Below are 27,163 nucleotides of genomic sequence, written 5' to 3'. Positions count from 1 at the left end.
GTTCGAATTCTCAGTGGTCCACTATATAGGGCACTATATAGTGGACTTAAAATAGGGTAGGCCTACATACGATGTTCCCTACATGTTACTCCCGTATACCACAATGCAATGCGGTCGTGTTTTTCCGGAGGAGAAGAAGAAGCTGAATAACCGCGAAAACGAATACATTTAATGATGGAGTCTCCGGCTTTCGTTTAGAAATGTCAACAATTTATTTGGGATTTAACATAGAATATTTAACATTCAAAATTAATAAAAAAAATACTTGAACAAGGAAATGTAACATTCAACATCGATACAACCTCCAGCTTTCCTCGTGAGTGCCCGGTTTGTTTACATGATGTGGGCGCATCTGTCTGCGTCACACAAATACCCGGCGCATTTACTGACGCAAATGACGTTTAGAAATGTTCAGCGTAGTGTCCGAATTCTCGTTCCCTATTCCCTATATAGTGCACTAAATCATGTACACTATATAGGGAATAGGGAACGAGTGTATAGGGAACGATTTCGAACACAGCTTGTGTCTTTGGTGCACTTTACCACCTTCTTTCAAGGAAGGTGCTCTCCTTGAAAGATGATCGGGATCGGATGTGAGGCCTTCTATACCTTTTTTTTATTTAACAATAACGTATTAATTTTTTTATGTTTAAATAAATAAGTGCCATATATGGAAGCAAAACATTGACATGTTTATAATTTTAAAAGCCATTGAATTTGTATATGGAAATATAAACACCTTTGAAATCCTAACATTGTTCATCATACTGTGAAAACCAGGTCATCTGAATGTATTTGTTTTGAATTAACCATTTAAATTAAAGTATGGTATTTGAAGTTGTAGAAAAAAAATACGATTTGAGTTCATTCTTTTTCAATGTCGACTTCTTGAGATACACTAATTCAAGTTGCAGGTATGAAAAAATACGATATTCAATACTCATATTTAAAAGTTTCAAGCTTTTTAATTTAAAAAAAACTGGAGCAGCCGGGGATTCCAAGCAGCCGAGGCTGACCATAAAAAAAGAGAGAAAAAAAGCTGATGGCAGTGATTTGCAAGGGTTAAGAATTTTTACTGCTGCCCACATGACCATTACCCGTCTGTAAATTAATAACTTAAATCAAATGATTCGATGGCCTACCAGTTTCTTTCCGTTAACTCTGGTTGGTTTCTCCAGATTGCCCACCCGACATTTAATTAGTGTATGTAGCAGACCTAGGTATTTTGTCATTTTTTCCATTAATAATCAGGGGTCATCCATTGGCTCCCAGTGCTCCCAACCCATAACCTGCTATAACCTCATCCTATTTTATAACGTTAGGTTATAAAATAATCGTTCAATAATGATGCACTTAGATGTTTGGATGCATGGATTAAAAACGCAACGCCAAGAATAACTTTTTGATATTATCAAAATAAATTTTATTCTAGAACTGGCGACTTGAGTGAGGAATAGTCAGATCAGCAGACTGCAGATTCTGCAACCATGTATGTGAAGGGAAAATAATACAAAATCGGAGAGGGCAAAGAAATAGAAAAAAAAACAGAAAACTTGTATTTACATCGACGTGTTAAAAATCCATTGAAATTTGGATTTAATATATTTGAGTACATAACTACAAATTAAATGAGATACAAACTTATTTGTGTAAAGAGTACAAAAATTGGATGGCCCATTTTTATGACATAGCAAAGATAGAATAAGTACTTCAGGTAGGAACAAATAATAGCAAACGCACTTCAATGCAGTGTAAAAGGCTTATCTAAAAATTGTACATTATAAAATACCATTCCACTGCCATATACTTATGAAGTAGTGCCTCTGTGGTACGGTCTAAATCACCAGCGACCATTTCAAAGCAAAAATTCCAAATACCTCAACACAGTAGAAAAAACTTTCGATGCATAATTTTTTTAACTAACCTTCTTTAAAAAGACTGCAAGCAAAACTTTTGAATGTTTGAAAACTCCTCGCATTGACCAATTTATTCTATGATTGATGTTGGATACGAAGCTAGGTCTGCAGCAGCCCAAGACGAGGTTAGTCCAGCATGACCAACCCCAAAATAAAAGGTGGGAAAAGCCCAGAGGCCTATTCACCTTCCTTCTGTCTCATCTTGTCCTGCAGCTCAGACAGTATGTGGCCTTCAGAGGTGTCCACTCATGTAGTTCTGCACCATAACTTAACCAAAGGCTCAGGTTTTTTTAAGCAATGACTGTATAATGGTATTTTATAAAGAACCATTCGACATGGTCAAGATCCCACATGACTGATGGATCCAAATAACAGACTCCATAGCTTTGCTCTCTTCGAAGAGTTATGCAGGATGCCATGTTGTAGTATATATGTGTGCACACACACATACAAATGTCACATTTAAGGTAATAAAACACAAGTCTGCTCCCACATAAACCAAAAAAAAACAAGCCTGCTTCAAATCACAATCTCTGGAGTTAGAAGTAGCCAATAAATCTGTCCTCAAAATGTCCTAAATGTCGTCTATTAGAGCTTGTTAATGCTGAGCAACAACTTTTCTCCTCATAAAAAGCAAGCAAACTAAGGTTATTTTGGGTGTGTTCACAGAGTTAAACATTTAGACATTCAGTCATTCAGCCAAACAAGACGGACAGGCATTCAATGCAAGGAGTAGAAAGTCATTAAACGCATTGTCAAAGCACTGAACATGACGATGTCATCCATCCAGCTGTAAGATGTGTGAAGTGAAAGGCGACTCCAGCTAGGCCTCTTCCTAACACAAAGAGTGTTATGGCGACCCTCCGCACAACACTGGGAGTCAAACGCTTCTGATTGAATGATAAAACAACGGGGCAAAAAAAGAAGGTAAAAGTGAGAAGAATGCCGACAACAAAGAATAGGTCTGATTATCGTTCTGCACCCCAAGCAACAAGATGCAAGTGGTGGCGAGATAGGGCACTAATGACTACCCAATACTGATTACACATTTTAGCTTAGTGGTTAGCTGTGTTCCCCCTGAGTTCAGAGAAGCAGTATTGAGGTGGACTCCAGCACAGCCCTCTGTGTGCAAGAGCAGGAGATACACCCCTAGCCACCGCCCCTGCTAACAGGGGTGGAAATAAGGCTTCAGACAGATCGCCAGGTGAGACATCCCTTTACCCCACCCCCAATCCAGCAGCATGATGTCTGTTTGTGCGTTCTATTCATGTGATTGTGTGCGTCCGTTGGAGATATATATAAACACCATCAGAGATAATCGGTTGGTTTGGGAGATTTTAGCTCTTTAGCTGTTTATTAACCTGTTCAATATTGAAACACCTGAAATGCAGTCTTGTTTGAGCCGGGCAAGAGAAAGAAAAGAAAAAACAAGGGCCCATGGCACATGGTCTCACTGCCTTCTTAAATTGGTTAGAAGAAATCAAAATTAAAGAACAAAAAAGGGACAAATTCTAAACAACCTTTTCCCGTGTTGCATGATAATTTTAAAACTACCAAAAAAGAATGTTGAGTGTCATTAGATGACCACCCCCTTTCCCCCCCCACTAACTAAAGCGACTGACAACTTCCTCAAAAACAACATCCACAGGACAAGTTGGCTTGTGCAATATGCTCATGCCAACACAGAACAAATACAAAAAAATGAAATAACATAGCATTTATTTTACAAAGGATTACAAATTCCTTACATTTTGGTATGGATTTTTAAAGTCGGCTCATTGTGAGATATTGATGGGATCTCAAACGCGTCAGGGCCAACCAAACACAAACGTATATCCGTGGAGTCGCATATTGATGTACACCACGACTCGACAACTTTGCTTGGTAGGAGTCCTTTGCTTTGCTTGGGGGGGAGGGGGGGGGGGGAGAGTGTGTGTGTGTGTGTGTGAGTGTGTGTGTGTGTGTGTGTGAGTGTGTGTGTGTGTGTTTGGCGGCTGATGGCACTACAGCAGTGTGTGGGACAGGGAGAGAGACAGTCATTTTGGCTATGTACACATTCACAGTCGGTCCATGGCTCCTTCAGACCAGCGTCATTTTCTCAGGTCTAGTACACACACCTGTGGAGACAGGAGGAGAAACAGCCTTAGTCGCCCACAAGTGGCATTGACCGCTTTCAACCAGCCTTGATATCTAGTGCCTTTTAGCCCATTGGTTCCATTCAATTAGACTATTTATCCCTTTTACAAATCTTGAAGAAATTACCGGAAAATGAATCTATAAATTACATGTCAAAGGCAATTTAAATGTTCAACACATGTCAGACAAAAACAGAAGTGAATAAAACAATAGTAATATTTAGGGTGCAGTGTGTAGAATGTATTAGCATCTAGCGGAAGAAGACAGAAATTGAATAGAATATTCATAAGCATTTTCTAAAAAGGTATATACAGTATGTATTATTCCTGCATAAATATATCCATCATATATATATATAATGTTGAGGCGCGTTCCTACATTAGCAATTGTTCCCAACAATGTGCACAGAGAAATCCGTAGTTTTATTTAAGTTAACGGTACAAAACATATACTAATTAGGTTGCATGTCAATGACGTCATTCCCCTTAACCCCCTAGCCTTGTTGGAAAGATGACCAAACAATAGAGACCTCATTTATTGATATTGAGAAAGTCTGTATCCAAAACAAATCAGTTGTGATACAATTGCACACCTTCGTGTTATTAAAAGCAACCTATTACATACCGCAGTGCTGTTCTCTAGTACTGAATGCTATTGAGATGAATGATAAATACATATAATGGGGGAAATGGATGCAAAATAAAGCTTAAATCAACCTGAAGAATAAGAAAATAAACTGACTTGTGTTGCATCAAACCCTGCCTCCTCCATCAGCCATATCACAGTCTTCTGACCGAGACTCTGCTTGCTCGCCAAACCTCACTCCACCCTAACTATTAACATCAACCTACAGTTTCTACCCATTCATCTATTTAGTTTCTAAACATTAACAGTTAATTAAAAATGAATAATTATAGGTCTATGAATGCATCTCACCACAATGGATACAATAGGACTCTTTGCTGAGAAACGGAAACAGGCTGTTACCTTTGACATGGACCACAACATTTACAGTGACTATGACAAACATACCCCATTATTATTGGTTCAACTGATTTAATTGCAGGCTAGAGCCGTCAAATCGACGTTGTGTGATTATAATTAATGTAGCTTTTTCAAAACGGAAATACCTATTGGCACCTTCCACAATACAGGCCAGTACAGGCCACAGTAGTCCTTGGTGAGGGGGGGTTGAGGTGGGTGTAATTCGGTTCAATCTGCCACCTTACCTCTAGTTGCTGCTACATTCTACACACCAGACGTCTCATGAATGTCATTTTTCTCAGAGGTTATATCATCTCTTGAAGAGTTTCTGGTTTCTAGAGGCAATTTATTTTTTTTTGGACAAAGTTTTCAGAATGTGGAGTGACTAACCGATCCGTCTGAAGCGCTGGCTCCTACTTTGTCCCCCATGGCGTTCCAGCACACCTCGAAAATCCCCCCGGTCCCGCGGTAGCTGTGGACCAGAGCCCCCGTCTGAGGGCAACACACACGGCACCACAATGTTAGCACCACCCGGTGCTAGGAGGATCCTGATGCACCTAGCTGCAATACTTTGATTAACCACTTATGGGTTTATAAACCACAGACGTCTTATCACGTAAGGAGACATGGGCAGTGTTTGAGGACTGAGACCGACATAGAAAGACATGGAGACACTGCGGCCCCTGTGACAATTAATGCATTAGCTTAAGCAGATATATAAAAGATTCCCTTTCATTGCATCCAAATGTGAACCTGAACCTTGAACTGTTGGGGCTCAAGGTGAACAACATTTAAGTCTAATTTATACCTTTATTATCAAAGTTAACGACCTTGAGTTCATGAGTAGCATTTCCCAATGGACTTATCTTTTTATTAATGATATCATATGGTCTGTTGATCCTCCGATGGACCGTCAAAGGTTATATTGTGATTTATGAGCACTGGAGAGTCAGAGGATTGTTTCCCTTCTTTCCATCAGATCCGGTGGTCAATGCAGCTGGTGTCCAGATGTGGAAGGTGGCGTATTTACCTGCGTGTTCCAGATGTGGACGCACTTATCGAAGGATCCGCTGGCCAGGTGGCGCCCGTCGGGGCTGAAGGCCACGCTGTAGACAGGCTCCTGGTGGCGGGTCAGGGTGTGGATGCACACCCCGCGCTCCACGTCCCACAGACGCACCGTGGAGTCGAAGGACGCGCTGGAGGAGGAAGAGGAGGAGACGGGTTAGAGGAGGAAGAGGAGACGGGTAAGAGGAGGAAGAGGAAGAGACGGGTAAGAGGAGGAAGAGGAGATGGGTTAGAGGAGGAAGAGGAGGAGACGGGTAAGAGGAGGAAGAGGAAGAGACGGGTAAGAGGAGGAAGAGGAGGAGATGGGTTAGAGGAGGAAGAGGAGGAGACGGGTAAGAGGAGGAAGAGGAGGAGACGGGTTGGTGGGGGGCTGAACTCCCAGCGGAGAATTTCAACAGAGATCGAAAATCTGACTTGTGTTTCCACTGTCTGACACCACCAGTAGGGTGTAGATGTTTGTTCGTATGCACTTTTTTATTTTTGATCAAAGTGAGGGAATCTTTCCACTCCCTCATCAATATCAACACAGCACTTCCGATAAGGATTGGGAAGGACATGATTACAACAGATTACAACAGATTATTAGTTATAAATAATGGAATCTAGAAAAAGGCTGGTTTTACTTCACCATGGGCCGTATTCACCTCGTGGCCATCTGTCATTCAAGATGGCTGACAGGTGACCGAGGCTTTCAGTTCACTCCACCAAACCAATTTATGGAAAAAGATGGCTTCCAGGTCAGTGTTCCTGAGCTCCGGGAAGACTCTACAGTTTCCCCACTACCTATCAGCAAGCTTCACTGCACCTGGCCAGCATGAGGTTGGCACTGGGGTTGTTGGACCCGGGGCCCGTTGGGCTCCACTTGATGGTGTAGATCTCCTTGCTGTGGGCCTGGAGGTCGTGAACGCACATGTCCTGCTTCATGCTCCAGATCTGTGGAGTAGCAGACAGGGATGAGGAGACAAGGTAATGTTACAGCGCCATCTGGTGGCTTGTATGGCACACTGACCTACACTTTTTATCACAAGAAAATTAAAAAATATTAAAAAATATATATGTGCGTGTGTATTAAAATTGTGCCTCACTTGTAAGCGTCTTTGTATAAAAGCGTCTGCCACATGACTTATTATGAACGTACATACGTGCGTGTGAGATTAAAGTGTTTAAGAGTATGGTCCCATGACACCGAGCCAAAGCGGACACACACACCGAGCCAAAGCGGACACACACACACACGCGCGCGCGCACACACGCACGCACACGCACACACACACACACACACACACCTTGAGGGTCATGTCGTCCGAGCAGGACGCCAGCAGGCTGCCAGTGGGGTCCCACTTGATGGCGTTGACCTCGTTCTGCAGAGAAAAGATGGAGGGAGAAATGGGAGGATAGGTACATGAACAAGTAGGTACGATTTAAGAGCTGATGTTTGAGCGTAATTTGTAAGAAATGGCCGAGCCATCCATCAGTTGAGAGAGTGAATTGCACTGAGAATGGATGCACTGCTTCTGCCTGTCTGAGCCAATCTAGGATCCCGAAGGCCTCTGGGTTCTTTCAGACCAATCACAAGGGCTCCTGGGTCCTTCTGACCAATCATCTCTTCCCTGATAGATGAACCACTCTGTGTGATTTCTCTTCGGGTGAATGGAGCTAGTCCCGAAGTGCAAGTTCATCAAATCTTTGATGAGCAATCCTAGGGGATATTATCGTTTAGCATTTAGTGTTATAAAATAAATACATAACTGTAGAAATTAAAAGGAAAACAATCAGTTGATAAAAACTAGAGTCGAGCTGCCATCCAGGCAGAGGTCCAAAATGAGCCAAAACAGACTACACAACATTTGGTTTATTTAGGGTGCAGTGTGTAGAACAGCTGTACTTTGCCAAAGAGCCAGGCCTGATCTGATTGTAAGGTCTTCAAGGTGTGGAGACGTCAGGTGAACTTCAGTAACTTAACCTCAAGGGCTGAAGCTCTGCGTGATTTACAGACAGTTCAATAAATGTTAATTTTTCTAAATTGTGACATTGTAACATTGGTTATCATCATTGTGTCATTTTTATGATGTAAATTGAGGGAGGCTGGCAACGAGTAATGAAAATGGCCCAACTCGAGGGGCAGCACCAAGCGTGCATTTGAAAATATCACTGGATAACACACATTGGATAACACTATGACCAATCAGAATAATACAAGGGGTGACGTATCCAGACCAGTGGAGCTAACCAATAGGTAAGACTCTTGCCGTATCCGGTCGGTAAAACAGCAACGCTATTGGCCCGCCTATATTGATACATCGATGTGATTGATTAATGTTCTGGGCCAGGGGAGGCCCAGAATATACACAAGTATATTGCTCGTTCCCAGAGTGACTCGGAAAAAAAAATCAACACAGAGGAAACTGATGACACCGACTGAGACAACGAGCATTGAAGTGTCAAAGGGAACAGAGCTCCTCAGAAAGAGGGCTGCCCCCGGCTTCCCCAAACTCCTCCTCCCACTGCCTGAGGTCGGCAGCACCATCACCCAGAGGGTGCTCACCGTGTGTCCCTGGAAGGTCTTGACAGGTCGGTCCTGGCCCAGCTTGCACACGTGGATGCACATATCAGTGCTGCAGGAGGCAAACGTGTTGTTGCTCTGCCAGTCTACGTCCAGGGCCGGCGCTGATGGGGTGGGGAAACAGTGAGTGATTGAGTGACAGTGAGTGAGTGAGTGAGTAAGTGATTGAGTGAGTGAGTGAGAGATAGATCGTGCTACAACTTTGAAATACAGATATGCTAAGCTAGGTAAATATGAAATATTTAAAGGACACGTGTCAAATACAATCTTCAGATTAAAGTCTAATTCTTGCGAAAATTGAACCCAGGGTCGTTTTCGGCATGAAGACCCATAAAATAAGCCCTCCAGACACTTTTTTTTGTTAATAATCAAGTATACAGCGTGCCCGGAGCAATGTAACAGCCCAAATGGCTTCAATGTTATTGGCTAGGGGCACAGCGAACGCTTCCAAACCTTTTTTTTAACCACTAATATTGCTTGAAATAGCACCAAACCAGCGCAGTTCCATGACTATGGTCCCTACACATAAAACTAAGCATCAACAACTTAGTTAGCGACCGGGCGGTTATTAAAAAATATTGTTTTCCTATGCCGCTTTTCCACAGTAGAAGTTCAACTCGCCAGGACATAGAGCGGCACGACTTGGGTTGGTTCCAGGCACGTCGTGTTTCCATCTCAAAAAGAACCTCTACAACGTGGGCATGATTCACAAAGCATGCATCCGCGAAGATTCGCATGATTATTCACCAGACACATAAACAGACAGGGCTACACACAGGAGCGTCTCCACCTCTGTCACGGTCCACAGCGTGTTCTTGTGCACTGATCTTGCGGAGTTCAATAATCAATCACTATTGTGGACTGAACACCGCTGATAGTATTTTCAGATGCCGGTGGAAATGGAATCCCCGTCTGAAATCGCACCCTCTCCGCGTGAACTTATTTCGTCTCTTATTTCGTCTGCGCTTTCTGCGTGTCACATCGTGCATACATGTATGACTTGTAAACTATTACGTATTTTAGTGCCCTTGTAGTTCATTATCGTGAATGAGATATCTTACGTTGTGGGTCGCCTATAAAATGTGACATCGCTTTCTGTGACAAGTTGCTCATCTTGTGATGATAGGATATAAACACTGCTATAACCCGGAAAGGGGCTGCGATGTCGGACGGCACAACACCTGGTGTAGGGTGTCAGGCTCGGACGTCGCGCTCGTCCAGTGGCGTCACTCTCTGGCCAATCAGTGGCCAGCAGCCTGTTTACGTCACACAAAAGTACCGGTTCAGCTCTCATGGAACCTCAACGGAGGTGAGACTAAAAAAGTACCAGGTACCAGTTACCAGATTTTGGCAATGGAAACGCAAATAATAATAGCGGCGCCAACAAATTTAAAACAGCCAAGTATCAAGAGGGGAGATTGTTAAGCTAAATTTGTTGTTCGGGGCAAGCTCAATACTCGATTATCAACGAAGAAAAATGTCTGGAAGGGTTATTTTATGGGTCTTCATGCCGAAAAGACCCTGGGTTCAATTTTCGCTGAAATTAAACTTTACACAAGAGGGTGACCAATAACTTTAACCACTTTCAACCTAGGGCTGGGTGGTATATCGGTATTTTAAATATATCAATATTTTTTCAAAGAAGAACGAGACGCTATCGTCAACATCTAAACAGTTCATTTGTGTTGAAATTACAGAAGAATCCAAAGAAAAGTTCCAAGCCGCACCTGCAGCCTGCTATTTCCTCACTCTGCTTATCTCTACGTCCCGCTCTGCCTTCGGCTCACACACAATGTTGCCAGATTTGGTCAAATTCCCACAAAATCTGGCAATACTGGCTGCAGCGGGGTTGGTCCCAGGTTTGCCAGATTGGGCGGGAAATCTTGCCCAATCTGGCATGCTGCTCACACACACTCTGCCCTGGCCCCGCTCTTCCACTCACGTCACTTTTTTAAATCCCCTTAAGCGCAAAACATGGAGTCCGTCAAATGCATTTGCCACATCTTGCTCCGACTGTTTTTGACTGATTAATTAAAAAATGTTTAGCTACCCTGGCCTACACCCACATTTAGGATTGAGTTTGCTTCAGCTAGGCAGGTTAACAAGCACAGCGATGCAGGCAGGCTAGAAATTAAAGCACAGCAGCGCCCCCGATGTAGAATGACGAGTTGGAGCGCGGCAAAGGCAACTATGTTATTGTGTCAACAAATATCGATGTATATCTTAGATCAGCTTTCTGCTTGAAAATATCGAGATATGACTTTTGGTCCACATCGCCCAGCCCTACTTCGACCCCGGGTTCTCACCTGAGTGGAAAGGAAACTGCTGCTTGGCCTCCCCAGTGTGAGCGTCCCAGATGATGGTGGTCTGGAGAGGACCAACAACACTTGGATGTGATAAACACGTTTAATAATAACATGAGCCTTCGTTTTAAGTGCAGAAAGTCACAGACCTCAACACATCACACTAGCATGTGACCAATCCTATTCAGCTGTTGAATCTATTATGTCCCAATTATTTAGTTTAACAGACAATTTTCAATGTAATTCAGTTTTATTTTGTTTAGAAAAGGCTTCAAAACTAAAAGGCTTTAAAACGTAAAGAAATTATAAAAATAACACTTTGTATCCTTTACCTTGTCTACACCTGCGCTGAGGATGAAGTTTCCTTTCTTGTTCCACTTGAGGGCGAATATCGGCCCTTTATGCTGTCCCAATGTGCTGGCCAGGTTCCCTACGGTACACACAGCAGGTCATTCCTCTGCTCCCCATGCCACTGGTTCAACTGAACGGTCTGAGTACGGGAGGGGAAGGGTTTACCGTCTTTCGTCCAGATTCTGGCAAAGCCGTCATAAGATCCCGTGGCCAGCAGGGTACCTTCGCTCTAGAACCAGAGAACCTTCTGATTAATGTTCAGCTTAACATAATACTGACATGGTCAGCTCACTTTTATATTCATATTTAATCATTCACATTTTGGGCGAAATTAATATAAGATTTTTTTTATTATTATTAGTTATATGACCTGAAAATCTACTTAAGAACTAGCTCTATAGTTCAATCAATACGGCTGTGATTACAATTTAAAGCTAGACAGGGAATCAATTTATGTTGTAATTTATTTATTGTCTTTGCATCTTTTCAGCGATATGATGCGCAGCATGAATGAATCAAATTAATGAAGGCCTCCCCTCCGTGTTTGTCTAACTCCCTACCCAGCTACCTGTGCGGACTCTGCCCTTTACTCATGTGCATGACCGCAGCCTTCCAAAAGGCTAGGCAGGCCGACTGCTGAAGCTAGCCAGCTCATCATGTTGGGCAAGAGGCTCAGGAGGCAAGCCTGAAAGGAGGGCTGGGATCAGCGTTCACGCTAGACTTTTTCTTGGGCGGACATATGTCCGACACTATTCCAGAATATCGGACATTTGGAATATCTTCCGGACGTTATTCACTAATAATTAAGTAATTACCAAAAGTCCACATTTAAACGACAAACGACACAAACTAAGTTTCTTCAATAAATGCCATTTATTAAATTAGCCTAGGCAAAAAAACAGCCATTCTCGGCAAAAATGGTAAACGGGTAAAGAATAATTAATTCGATAATTGCAATTCTTGCAGGCTACTTTCGGCGCAACTTCATGGCATGGAAGTGCTCCACTGCTCGCGAAAAGTTGAAGTCTTTCAACCCCGGCCCAAGGCTCGATATGCGCATCAGCCTCGTCACCTTTTCCTCAGCTAGGCGGTTTCTGATAGATGTTTTAATCCTGTTTTGGAGAGAAAAGGCTGGTTCCGCAGGAACACTGGACACGGGGATTGTACTGGCGATTTTGGCCAGCTTTCCCCAGTCGGGAAAGATTTGTGTGCTCACACCAAACGCGACGGTGCGACAAGATCCCATACAAAGTGAACGTAGAGACGCGTATCGGGCAAATTTTTCGCGAGACAAAACCGGCGTTTTGATTTCTCGCGCCACACTTTCGCCGTGCACAGGCGAGCGCGTTCACGAGGATTTGTGCCACGACAAATTCGCTCGAGTTGAAATATTTCAACTTTGACGCAAATTTCGTGTGACGACAGCCAATCAGCGTTCCACAGCGTGGCCACTGAGTGACATGTGTATGCATGTGCGGGTGCACTGCGCGCGTTCATGAATGCACGTTCGTGTTCTCCTCCCTGGTGAGCTCGGCCAGGAACCGCTACTGGTTTTCATATGCTACTGATTAATTCATACATAAATGCGAACTTCTTTCTTTCTTTTTCTCGGGCATGTGGGCCGTTTACATTTTATTATACCGGCCATGCGTGCGTGCAATCGGCCAATGTCCGGCTATAGCCGGCTAACGTTAAATATTCTTTAAAGATCAAGCTTACACAGGCGGTTTTTTCCAAATAGCCTGGGGCGTCATCAACGGCCCCAGACCCCAATGCTTCTGGACGACATTGGGAAGGCCTATAACTAATAAGAGCAACAAAGCGGTCAACGCAATACTGAGCAACAACAACTTTAAGTGCAGTCGTTCGCAATCGACAGGGACACACACACACACACACACACACACACACACACACACACACACACACACACACACACACACACACACACACACACACACACACACACACACACACACACACACACACACTCACGTTCCAGTCGAGCGAGGTGACGTCTTTGTTGCTGGGGACGTCCTGGCCGCCCTCCCGTATGCAGTGCCTAAGGACCAGCTGGGTGGAGCCCCCTGTGCTGGCCTCACTCAGGTTCCAGATCCTCGCCGTCGAGTCTCCAGAGCTGCTCACACAACCACAACACAAACGCATGCTGAAAATGACGCCAACTTTGTCTGCTTCTGCCAAGTTGCCAAGTACAGGGGGAAAAATATTGAGTCATCATTTGGAAATCTAATTCAGAAGAACAGAACAGCATGCCCGAGAAAATACTCGGAGAATAAAGAGGAAGTGAGGGGATGAAACAGGATGCTGACCCCGAGGCAAGGAGGTCGTTGACCGGGTTCCAGGCACAGATGAACACCTCCGACTCATGGCCCCGCAGCACCATGGCCTTGCTCTGAGGGATCTCCACGTCCCGCTCCACCTCCATCATCTCCCCGTGGTGGTCTGCGCCAACACACAGGGTATACTGCTCATCACCCAGCATTCAGTGATTGATCAAACGCCATCCAACAGGGAATTCAGAGACAGGCATTATGGAGCAGGCAGGGTATGGTCATCTAGCACTCTGATGACTACAGAAGTGTGTGGACGGTGGGAATCGAACTCAGTACAGTCGCCTGGGAGTCGACCATGAGCAGTTACAGACTCTACCTTGTCCTTACAAATTGTGATGCAAACAAACGTGTGTGTGATCAATTGTAATTTTGACTATAGTAAATAGTAAAGTTGGCAAACACGACAGTCTGCTAAACAAAGTACACTCTTTAAAATGCTGCTTATACATAATGATCCGCCTCAGATAACTAACAGGGAGAGGGACATTTATCTGTTCCCATTTCCCTTTTGCATTTCAAGGCAGCTGCCAAAAGAAGACATTAGTCTGAAGGCAGACAGGCTTTGGGGGAACAGGGTGTCTTCATATCGGTTTGGACCAATCATTGCTGGGGGCTGAGATCTATAAATACTGTGTAGATTGGCCACTGTATATGAACACTGTTATACGCACTAAAATCCCCATCTGAAATCTTGTTTTCTTCAGTGGAATTTATAATTTAAAATAATAATAAAATATTTATTATTATAGAAATATAAGGCTGAAACGATTAGTTGCTCGAAAACTACTTAATCTGATCGTAATTTAATTATGAATGGGTGGTTTTGGATGGCCTCATCAACATTTTCCACAATGGGACTAAGCAGCCCAAGGATAAGAATTAAGTCCCCCACCCCCGCCCACCACACCAAGCCGCTTCCTTACTGGCTAAACCGTGGCCGCCGTTCTCCTCCCCGTTGGGAGCACCCTCGCCGTTCTTTGCTGCCGGCTGGCCCCCTGCGGTGCTCCCGCTGGCTGCGGACAACGCCACCTGCTGCTGCTGGGGTTGTTGCTGCTGCTGCTGCTGTTGTTGGGCCAGCTTCTCCCTGTAGGCCTGCTGTCGCGTCTGTACCACGTCGGGCATCACCGCATCGATCAGGGACAGCGACTCGATTGGTCGCCCATCGAACAGCGTCCCATCCTGCGTCCAAGTGTTTAGAAGAAGAAGAAGGTGGGCAGGGTTAGTGTACAAAGTCTTCTTCTGGTTGGCGAGGTCATCACTGGGTGATGATTTAATAACTGCTGTGAAGTCATGAGTTGGAATGTGGGGCGGTTGGCGTTAAGGAAGGAATCCTGGAGCCTGCGGCAGTTCAAGCTCCATTATAAGAATGTTTCAGCTCCGCTAACTGGGCCAAGTAACAAAACGCTAATCAAGTTGAGCATAAAAAACACATCCAGGTCTGCTTTTCTAATTAAAACCAAAGACAGGTTTGCCTGGGAGCCTTCATTGACAGGAAAGGCCTTTCTGCAATGGTAGGGCCCTATGATTTCCGCGATAACGAAAACGTGGACGGAATCACGGAATCTGACAATAAAAACGGAAAAAATCTACTGATAATTATTATTATTATTGTTTTTAATTATACAGGAAAGTATTAAAAGTAGAGCTGTCAGTTAAACGCGTTATTAACGGCGTTAACGCAAACCAATTTTAACAGCGTTAAAAAAATCATCGCGCGATTAACGCAAATATTTTATTTACAAAAAAAAATACAACTTTTTTTTTTTTTTTTTGGCTCAAAACAAAGAAGCAGTTGCCTGACTGCTATGTTCAAATGACATTTGTTCAAAGCAGTCGTTTAATTGCACTATAGGCTCTTTTTTTGTATCGTCCTGTTTTGATCAGTATATGCCAATGTTGTTATCAATAAAAAATCATTTGCACAAGACAAGCCGATGCACTTCACCATGTTGATATGAGAATTAAAATGAGAAGAATTATGGGACAAAAAAATCAAGGGATATTTAGCATAGAAAAAGAATTTGTGATTAATCGCGATTAATCGTGAGTTAACTATGACATTAATGCGATTAATCACGATTAAATATTTTAATCGCTTGACAGCTCTAATTAAAAGTAACAAAGTTACAATTTAAAACGGGCCTGTCTCAGTAAAATAACTGATTTCCAGCAGGTTCCTGTTCTGCAGCACATATAACATGTAACAGGAACAAGGCACATCACGTGTCACATTTACAATATTCATTTTCGAGGGAAAAGGGAAACAACACAGGTGACATTAACGTCACTGAATGTTTAGCAGTCACTCCCACAAAAATGTAAAAAAAAATCCCCGGTCCACCACTCCAGCCTAGGTGGCGGGATTGCAAACAATAGGTCCCGCTCCGGGTAGGAAATGAGTCCTTAGCCCAAGTGAAGGAGTTCAAGTACCTCGGGGTCTTGTTCGCGAGTGAGGGTACTATGGAGCGTGAGATTGGCCGGAGAATCGGAGCAGCGGGGGCGGTATTGCGTTCGCTTTACCGCACCGTTGTAACGAAAAGAGAGCTGAGCCGCAAGGCAAAGCTCTCGATCTACCGGTCGATCTTCGTTCCTATCCTCACCTATGGTCATGAGGGCTGGGTGATGACCGAAAGGACGAGATCGCGGGTACAAGCGGCCGAGATGAGTTTTCTCAGAAGGGTGGCTGGCGTCTCCCTTAGGGATAGGGTGAGAAGCTCAGCCATCCGTGAGGAACTCGGATTAGAGCCGCTGCTCCTTTACTTAGAAAGGAGTCAGCTGAGGTGGTTCGGGCATCTGGTAAGGATGCCCACTGGGCGCCTTCCTTGGGAGGTGTTTCAGGCACGTCCAGTGGGGAGGAGACCTCGGGGAAGACCCAGGACTAGGTGGAGAGATTATATCTCAACACTGGCCTGGGAACGCCTCGGGATCCCCCCGTCAGAGCTGGTCAATGTGGCCCGGGAAAGGGAAGTCTGGGGCCCCCTGCTTGAGCTGCTCCCCCCGCGACCCGACCCCGGATAAGCGGTCGAAAATGAGAATGAGATGAGGTCCCGCTCCCGCTCCTAACAAGTAGCCGAAGAAGAAGTTGAAGCGCCCGTAATTCGGTTCTAACCCCCAAATTCAGAGCCGAACAATATCCAAAACACTTCTATCACTCAGTTGATCAGCTGTTTTCTAGAATATGTCAACATACTATCGATTGGAAACGCAAAGATACGTGCGATGACCACTTGAAGTCCAAAATCCATATAAAAAACAATGAACGCCGTAGCCAGGGCACGCTCCTTCAAACCACAATTTGAGTTTATAAAAAAAGAGTTTATAAGCACTTTATTATTTATGTCATGTTGTTTTTATTTGAAGCACTAAAAACAGTGCAATGTTGGGATGTTTTAATAAATGTAGTCTTCTATCTGATTAAATTGTAAGAATTTTATTCGTTCGCACTTATATGACACTCGTTTTAAAGATTTAAATTGCTTAAAGTGTAAAAACGGAATTCATGAAAATTAAAACGGAAAAAACGGATTTGGAAAAAAATAAAACGGATTTCATAGGGCCCTACAATGGGCCCTGGACACAGAATAGACACTGTATGCCGCTACTTCAAAAGAAGAGAAACGGAGGGGGTGGGGGAGCTACGGACCTCGTTGATGCTGACTTCGGCCTCCACATACTGCAGGCCCTTCTGGATGATGGAGATGAGCGCTGCTGGGGGCACCAGGGCTCCATTGATGTTGGACTGGCTGATGTGGCTCTCTATGCCAAACGTAAACGCTGAATGGGAGAAGCCTGAGAGGGGTAAGGAAGCCAAGAGATGGTGATAAGACAGGAATAAGCAGAAGGTGACAGAGGGTTGTGATAAAGATGATCTAGAGTCCCCATAAGTCCATCTATTATTAATGACGCATGAACACATGAGATATGAAGGTTGAAATGCAGATCAGAGCCCCTTTCTGATCTCTTGACGGTATGAATATTGGGTGAACAGCGACGATCAATTCTTCTTCCAAGCAGGCGGTTCCTACCTGACTCCTGCAGGTATCTGTACACCAGGAAGTTGACCTCATCACTGCTTATGCTCATTGTTAGTCCTGGTGGTTAAACCATGTGCCAGCGCTGCATAGGAGCCTGGGTCAGAAAAGAGAGAAGCAGTAGAATTAGAACATATACAGATAAACATACAATTTCATTTTTAGACATATAGTATTAAACACAAGCAAAAGACTTTAAGGCAGAGGCTTGCCTTGTGTTTGTGCATATGTTGCATTTGTGAGTATATGTGTATGCGTCTGTGTCCGGTATTTGCAATATCTTAAAACAGAGTCGAGGAATTACAAATGGCTGCTGTGGCAGATTATGTAAGAGTATACAAATACAACATGCAAGACAAAACTGTACATAGCGATACAGAGAAACAGGACGAAACGACTGAAGCTAATGGAGAAGACACTAAAGACATAAAGCACTGTCAAGACAGAAGGCAGTGGTTGTGGGGGATAGTGGGGCCATGCTGGCACTGGGGAGGGGATGAGATCCAATTACTAGCTCACAACTGGAAGTAATTACTGGCCATTTGTTCAAGGAGGAAGTGGGCGCTGGAGGAGCAAGTGGATACACCAGGCTGTATCCACGGTCCGCCAACACACTGTGGATACAGCCTGGTGTTTTGTAAGGCAGAAGGTAAGGTTTAAAAAGGACTGGTGGAAAATAAACAAGTGGCTGAGTTTGAATGGAGGTCCAGGAGCGTCATAATGGACAGTTGGATAGTCAGAACTTTCCCCTCTCCACTCTGCCTCCTAACAGCAGGGAGCCACTACTTACGGCTTTCCTGGAAACTTACGGTGAGAATCAGGCCAATAATACCAAGACGAGAGTGAACAGGAATATTGAAGAGTTTGAGAAGCTATGAATTAGACTGCTGCTGTTTGTTGATACTAAAATATTAATTTATTTTTTATTAATGTATCAGAGGGTTATATCAAAAGGGACAGGCCATTCAGGAACCACCAAGGGTTAGGCCTCTTGCTCAAGGATGCCTACAGGTAGACTGGAGACATGGCTTCAAACCCAGAACCTTTCTGCTGGGACACCCCAACTACGATTCTTTCCTGGGTCTATATTTGCTTAGCATCTTGTTGACTGCTAAAGTGTAAGTCCAAGAACACAAATCCATGAAAGAAGACCCCAAGCACATTGCTCAAGAGCAAAATCAGCCATCAGCAGTTGGCAGTTGACCAGTGCCAACTTTTATGAGACCGGTTCTATACCTTAGGTGTTTGTAAAAGGGTGAATGCATCCATTCACTCAACCATCACGAGCAACAATAGCCCGAACAGTGAAAACAGGGCAGCCTGGTCCACATAATAAATAAAATAAAAATAAGAAATGGATATATAAGTAGTATCTAAGAGGCCATCAATTCAGCGTATTCCCCTTCCCCTTCTCCTATTATTGTAAGGACAAACTTGACCCCAGCTTGACTTTCACGAGTAAGACCAGTCACGCACGGCAACGTGTGACTTCATGCACTGAGGCTCTCACCAGGGACTAGGCTGCTTTTCTATTTCCAAACACACAGCGGCCACCTTAACAACAATAGGGCCCCACCTTGACTACCAATATATATAAAAAATAAATATATATATATATATTAGGGCTGTAACGATATGCGTATCGAAACCGAAATCGCAACACTCAAGCCACGAACCTGTCTCGCGGTGTGAGAAGGCAGAAGCGCGACACGCCCTTTCTAACTCCCATTATCCTTCCAGTCCAGATCCAGCCACGTGATATGAGCTGTTAGTGCCAGGGTTTCCTTTGTCCGGTAATAGAAAAATTAAATGTCAGACAAAATTGTATCCCTTCGGTCAAATTGTCAGATTGAAATTTGCTAATAATCTGTCTAAATAATAGTCTGCTGACTCCGCTCCTCTTATCGATGCCGTAAATCTGCGACGAGATGCCCTCTCTGTGATGACAGCTCTCCGTGGCTACGGAGGATTGCATTTCTCCACAGCCTGCGAAGTCCTCATATGCGATATGAATATGAACGACATTTATCCAGAGTGGGCCAAGCGCGCAAAAATAGCCTGTGTGACTCCTGTCTCTAGTGTTTTGTGTGCTTTGACCGGCAGTTGGTCTGCTTACAGGTCGGAATGAAGCGGCCACCGATTATTGACAAGATGGGTACTTTATTCTACCGGACTCGTTCGTTTCTTCACTAGACACACTAGGGGTACACGTGTAACCGGTTAGTAAATCAGAGACGTTTAGGAACAATTTGTAAACGAAAACCGTTGTCTGATTACAGTTTAAATCATTTTTTACAATTTACCAGCTTTCGTTTTGAAGAATAAGCACCGCGCCATTTATTTCAATGGTCTATACTTCCAACATAAAGTGCACATATTTATAATTCGCACTGATCCGTTGCAAATAGCAAGCATTTCCAGCAATACATATTACAATGACCACTTGACACTGTCAGCCAACTATACCTCTCGTAGTTGCTGGATGAAAGTGCCGCACAAATCCTTTGCCAGGCTGGGTCAGAGCAGCTAGCTGCGGTGTTGGTCGTCCCTGTTTCACAATTTCTAGCTTTTCTGAGAAATTCCTTCTCGAAAAAGACTTTTTCAACAAGTCGGCCGCAATATCCAGTCCTCTTCCTCTGTCATCCATTGTAAAGTGAATCTAATCTAAAAAAATCTAATTTAATGATTTATATCAGCCGTTCTCAATCTGTGGTACGCGTACCACTGGTGGTACGCGAGCGCCCTCTAGTGGTACGCAGAGTATGAATGATTTTTTGAAGCGTGAAAGAAAAAAAGTGCATGTACCCATCATATGCATGATCTTAAACCTGCATTGACTAACTGCTGCGACGACGAGTAGGGGAAGCAAAAATTTTGCAAAATCGTCCTGTGACGAGACGTTGAAGTCTGCCTTCAGAAGCCAGACATTTCTGGACTTTTGGATGCAGCGACGCAGCGAATATCCTGCGCTTTCAGACAAGGCTGTGCGCATTCTCATTTCATTTGCGACCAGGCTTCACTTGGTCGCAAATGGTCGCAAATAAGAGCGATGACTACTGTCATGTAGGGTTGGGCAATCGTCTACAAGCTTCCATCGTCCGATAGCGCCCCCTAGCGATCGCCGATAGTCGATACTATCGGGGGGGCAACTTTATAATAATTGTATAATATTAATTATTTATAATAATTTATCACTTTGAAAAAAATGGCGTTTTTATTTTTCGATTTTTTCTTAAAAAACGAATACGATGGTCTTCCCCTTAGACCAGCGTGAGCCGTGAGCCTCCGCTGATTTAAGTTTCGATGCGTCGGCGCCGGCGGCGCTGTCATGATGACAGCTATTTTGTAGTGTTGTTCGAATTCTCACTGGTTAATTTCATGCCCTATATAGTGCACTTAAAATACCCAAAATGTGAGGCTTTCGGCTTTCGGTTAGAAATATCAACAATTTATTTGGGATTTAACAAGAAAATGAAACATTCAAAATTAATAAGAAAAACGGCTTTTCGGCTTTCGGTTAGAAATATCAACAATTTATTTGGGATTTAACAAGAAAATGAAACATTCAAAATTAATAAGAAAAACCTTGTTCAAGGAAATGTAACATTCAACATCAATACAACCTCCAGCTTTCCTCGAGAGTGCCCGGTTTGTTTACATGATCTGGGCGCATCTGTCTGCGTCACACAAATACCCGGCGCATTTACTGACGCAAATGACGTTTAGAAATGTTCAGCGTAGTGTCCGAATTCTCGTTTGTTCGTTCCCTATGTAGTGCACTATACCATGAACACTATAGGGAATAGTGAGTGAGTGAATAGGGAACGATTTCGAACACAGCTCATGTACCACAGCTGTGACCCGGAAATGGTGCAGCGGGGTGTGATGTCATTTCGCTGTGCGAGCAGACCGGTAGGTTTCGAGCCCCTCCCCTCCCCTCCCCTCTCCTCTCGCAGCAGTGAGTGAATACGGCAGGTCAGCGCTACATAGTATGTTTTCCACCGGTGCCAGTTAATTTCAATTACAATTTGCGGGGCTTTTTAAGTTGAAAAAATAGCTACCACAGCGCTTTAAAAAAAAATAAAATGTATATATTATTTAAATATAATTATCGCCTTTTTATCGGCTACTTGAGACGATCGACGATGGAATCCATCTATCGTCGATAGTCGATAGAATCGACTATCGGCCCATCCCTACTGTCATGTCATCGCTCTTATTTTATCCCCAAAAACGCAGCTGATCGGACGCATCACACGATTCGGAGGCATGCATCACATTTAAGGATTTTAAAAACTGATTCTTATTCTTTTTTTTCTAAAATGCATTCAGAAGAGAAGGGAGACTAGCGTTGCTCACGGGTTGGAATGAAAGGGAGAAAAGGGGACAGAGTTGCCTGCGGAAGCGATGTCTGAGATGCAGAGACTGCTTCACGCTACCAGTGTCAGTTTCGTACGGTGGGGAATGAGAGCTTGTGAAAGGCACTATTGCGCAAGTACGCCTGCGTGCTTGCGCAATAGCATACTGCCCGAGAATGCAGTATCGCTGTAAAATCTGTCCCTGGGAAAAGTAATGTTGCTTGCGCCGAATTGAAAAAGGAAACCGCTATAATGAAATAGCGGTAATATTTCCACATTAATTGATAAAATAACAGGGGATGGGAAGGGGGGATGGCTGTTTCAGAAGGGGGATGATTTTGATCATTTTAATTCCAAAGGGGGATGCCATCCCCCCTCATCTCGAGTGCTGGAAACAGGTTGGATACTGAACCAAGTCTGAGGCTAAAGCTAATCTCAATCGACCCAGACATCACACCCCTCTCACTAAGCATGATAGGCCTAATTTTCAATGTGTGCCTGAGTACATTCTCCTTCAAACCTAAACATAGTTTATATTCTGACCTTATGGCACTTACTGCAGTATTTTTTAATACTGAATACGTTGTTTTTCTATGATATGCTTGTTCTTACTCATGATAGTTTGATTACAGTGTTTTCGCAGTACACATGATTTCTCTCTTTGCTGTGCATGATTGCTTATAACAGGATTGTTTGACTCCAGTATTTAAATATTCATGTTAAATTCTTTGAATGTTTTGATGCAGTACAATTTACCTCACATGATTGGTTGACTGCAGTTGTTAAAATTAATATTCAGTGCTGTGAATGCTTTAATGCAGTATACTTGTTAATAACCTCACTAGATTGACTGGTATGTTATATGCCAGATGATATCCCCATTTGCTGGGTAGCCCTATTGAAGCAGTTGTTCAATTGTTAGTATTATCCCGTTGCAAGTGTTTAAATATAATACATGAGTTACAGACAGTAAGGCTGCTTCAGTCAAGTAAAGTCATGTGAATAATAAATCGTATTATTAATATTAATGCCTTCTGTGTAAACTCTATGTAGTTATAGGCCTACGCACTTTATTTTAATTCCGGTGGTACTTGGAGAGCCAAATCATTTCTAAGGTGGTACTCAAAGTTTGAGAACCACTATATAATTTCGCTGCTAGCTAGTTGTAATTCCTATTGTTTTCCTCCTGATGGCGCCAAACAACAAGGCCAGCCAGAAGGCCCAGACGTGTAAAACGATACGCCCAACTCGGCATACTCGAAATCTGATTGGTTGAAGAACATGTCAATCAACAACATAGTCCCCATTAGCGTCAACAGCGAGGGGATTCTCTCAGGATTCTGAAGGCCTCGGCTAGATTATTTTTTACCCGGAGACAGCGCAGGGAAATAATCAGATTGGATAAGGGCTCTAATATATATATTATCGCACTGGAGGTAACGCAACTGAAGGAAAAACAAATAAATAGGTATTTAGACTTATGTGAACAAACTTATTAAAATAGATAGAAAAATTATATATTTTATAAAAATAAAAATAATGTATTGTTCTGAAAGTGAGAGAAGGCTTTAATGGCCCTGACGGCCCGCCTCTGGATTTAAGAAGTATTGCATTGGTTCCGCAAAAATATTGGGTTTTAGTGTCCATAGCAACGATCTGTTATTCACAGCTATTGTTATTCGTCTGCTATTCTGAAATAACAGACCATGGAACACGGCATATTATGACCCATTGGAATTACGAATTCAACAAAGACGTGAAATGATAATAAGCTACCCATGTGATCAGAGGTCTTCAGAGGTCCATCTTGGGTCATGTGGTCCTGAGCGGGAATTCTGGAGCCCTGGAAGAAATAAATTCAAATAAAGTATGCTATTTTGGATCACCTATGCAGGTTAATCTTATCAATAGTACATTATTATCTATATGTCAGGATATAACATTCCGTTATATGTAGCTTATCCCCTATTTTGCACTCTAGATGAATCAAAACATTAACATATACAATTTAGCAATAAATACCATTTACATTGTATGTTGTGTTTATTATGGGGTTTGGTCATCCAAACTTCAAGTTAAAGCCGATTTGGTACGAGGTGATTCAAATGAAGGCAATGGTTTGTTGTGCAAAGTCTACTATGCCACGCACAAGCTCAAAACAAATAAAACGTCTAGGGACAGTAGGATTCATATCGTAGATATGCTACTGTAACTACTACAGTAGCATATCTAAGACTGTAATAACTGAGGTCGGGATTTGAATGAGTATTCGGCGTTTTAGAATAAAAGAGCTTTAGTTCCATCTTACTGAAGCGCAGTTTATTCATCCACGATGTAACCAACAACCTAATAACCACCAACATCCAATTATTATTATTTTGCCCACAGTGGCATGGAGCTGACAGTGGCATGGAGCTAACAGTAGCGAATCGAATGCCCATCCCCCGCACAAGGCTGAGTGAATGGAGAGAACCAGCGTGCTCCCCCAGCCTGTATAGACGGATGAGATGAAGGTTTATGTTAGCTGTCTCTTATTGAAACATGTCGTAGAAACGGCCGTATGGAGAGGTAGAGATCTTAAATTCAGCCAATGGATACAAACATGTGCCTTAACGTCATAAGACTTAGTCTATATGATGAGTCAATGACTGAGGAACTTACACCGGAAAACAGTTTGACTAAAACACCAAATTCATTAATTATTATATCCAAAGAAAATTTATTTAACAGCAATTGTTTCGGATGCTTTCTAAAAACACCGATGTATGATTGATGTTTGGCCAGATACTGTCGGGGTCCGGGGTATCTTTATCCCGTAGCCCCGTGTTCTCAGCTAGCTGCTAGCTAGAGGCCGCCCGTCATCAAAACACCTCGTTTACCTCTACCCTTTAACAAACCTGAGCTATGCCCATTCGCGCTTCTCTAAGGCGATAAACTCAGAATAAAGGTGGCAAAGACATCAACATATTCAACTACAATATCCTCCACTAACTAGTCAGCCTTCAAAGCCCGCTTACAGCTAGCGTGCACGGGAATACTAGCGAGTTAAGCTAACGACAGTGTTTTTGATATCCCCTACCTGCTTGCATAAGATCTTTAAATTGACGATTTCTTCTGTGCTCCTTTTTATTACATCAAACCATGTTATCCATTTCGTTCGATCGCGAAATTAATTGTATTCTCATAAAAACTATTGATAATATTAAAGCTAAAGAGCCAGGCGGTAAGAAGCTAACGACGGCTTCAGATGCTCGGCACAGAGGAGTGACCTAACCCGCAGAAATGGGCTGCCAGTTGACAGTAGCCTACTGTATTGAGGTTGTCTGTGACAGTAACACACTATATGGGGCTTGTCTGTGACAGTAGCCTACTGGATTGAGGTTGTCTGTGACAGTATCCTACTGGATTAAGATTGTCTGTGACAGTAGCCTACTGATTTGAGGTTTGTAGTGACGGTAGCCTACTGTATTGAGGTTGTCAGTGACGGTACCCTACTGTATTGAGGTGTTCTTTGACAGTAACCTACTGGATTGAGATTGTCTGTGACAGTAGCCTACTGGATTGAGGTTGTCTGTGACAGTAACCTAATGTATTGGGGTTGGCAGTGACAGTAGTCTACTGTATGGAGGTTGACAGTGATTCCATTTTTTTTTTTTTACCAATTGGGATATTAGCTCACCAAAACATAATTGGTGTTCCAAATGGTTGCCATATAGTTATGATTTGATTTGATTTTATGTGATTTCAATATATCGATGCGCAATGACCAAATATGTTATGCATGGCCTCTACCAAAGAGGAATCTACACTGACATTGCGTTGCAAATGCATTCCAGCTGATATATAAAATAAAAAATAAAAACGACTATCTTTGTATAGTCCGTTTTTTACCTTGTTCGATTGCACGTGAAAGTAATAAAAATTGTTTCCCATGGTCTAAGCGAACTTGACAAATCCAATGTAAATGGATGCATGCCTCAGGCCTTTTGAGCTTTTCTCCAGCCAAGCACCAGTCATAACAACGTGCCCATCCCCCACTAGAGCTCATTTCTGCCTTACTGGTCATCCTCACTACACTCCACCCCAATCCTGTGCGGCTCTTTCACCCTGGGACAGACAAAACTGGCGGAATTTCTTTTTTGCGATCAATGTTTTACTTTGACATATTAATGTCACACATATTAATTCATTCTGACAACTAAATGTTCAGATCACACAATGAAGCATATCTAGAAAATCCATCCTTTACTTAAAGGATATCCCCAAATATGGTTGTAGGCGTATTTCTCTATTTTGTTATGTAATATAGTCTATGTAAGTTATTGGCTGGTATTGTTGCAAATGGTTAGGCGAAGTCACACCCCTTCCGGTAGAGCCCATGGGACCTATGAGATCGAAAAATATGAATGGGTTTCAATGGAAAGAAAGTAATTCGTTTCTTGTCCCAGTCTTTATATGCCCCGGATTACACATATGTTGTTTGTGGATTTAATGTTATTTTTCCATGCAAAGAAAACTAAACACTTTCGTGAAGAAGTTTGACAATGTTAGGTTTTTTCCAAGGGGAGGATAAAAGCATCGAAAGGAGGAAAACCATTAAAAGTCGGGGCATGTGGAGTTCTAGTTATGCCGATGGGGAGATTGTCGGTCTTGTCCACTCCATGGACATAATAAAGGATGGACCACGGACTGGAAAATGGCCGCCCATTCATTCCTATACAAACTGCTCAGTGGCGCAGGCAGAGCCCGTCTACGAAGAGCCTGGGCACTTCCTATACGCCCCATTGTACCGATCTTGGTTGTAGTTCCATGAGAAATCCACTGGGGGTGATCGCGGGCGAGTCCAGATTGAATGGGAGTCTATGGGGCTAGACGGCTAATTATGCCTCTTTCACCTGCTTGTCGTTGAAATATCGGAAATTTTATTGTAGATTCCGCAAGTTCAATATAGATTATGGTTCAAAAGTCAAATGAGTGAGTACTTATGTCCTTTCGATTTCTTACGGTTTGGGCCGTTGTTGGCCATACACGCTAGCATTCTGCTAATGAATGCTGATTGGTCAGGGACGGACTTGCGACTGATTACGACCAGAGACCCCTCT

General features: G+C 43.2%; 1 protein-coding gene across 2 annotated transcripts; it reads right to left on the bottom strand.

The window, feature by feature from the left end:
* Positions 1–1,395: 1,395 nt before the first annotated feature.
* On the bottom strand, positions 1,396–25,348 carry LOC132463644 (F-box-like/WD repeat-containing protein TBL1XR1). 2 transcript variants are annotated; one of them, XM_060059945.1, is made up of 17 exons: positions 25,141–25,348; positions 23,838–23,904; positions 19,380–19,487; positions 17,698–17,800; positions 17,316–17,461; positions 14,596–14,851; positions 13,649–13,781; positions 13,314–13,455; positions 11,484–11,547; positions 11,300–11,397; positions 10,971–11,031; positions 8,647–8,768; positions 7,388–7,462; positions 6,907–7,034; positions 6,067–6,232; positions 5,427–5,528; positions 1,396–4,033 (listed from the first exon to the last, which is right to left on the bottom strand). In XM_060059945.1, exons 4-17 carry the CDS (start codon positions 17,753–17,755, stop codon positions 4,007–4,009), a joined length of 1,578 nt encoding a protein of 525 aa, XP_059915928.1. In that variant the 5' UTR covers positions 17,756–17,800; positions 19,380–19,487; positions 23,838–23,904; positions 25,141–25,348; the 3' UTR covers positions 1,396–4,006. The 2 variants fall into 2 exon arrangements, with proteins under 2 accessions (XP_059915928.1, XP_059915927.1); XM_060059944.1 differs by lacking the exon at positions 19,380–19,487.
* Positions 25,349–27,163: the final 1,815 nt, after the last annotated feature.

The sequence above is a fragment of the Gadus macrocephalus genome, chromosome 8, assembly GCF_031168955.1.
Source record: "Gadus macrocephalus chromosome 8, ASM3116895v1".
Classification (NCBI taxonomy): Eukaryota; Metazoa; Chordata; class Actinopteri; order Gadiformes; family Gadidae; genus Gadus; species Gadus macrocephalus.
This window is presented reverse-complemented; position numbering and strand designations above follow the sequence as displayed.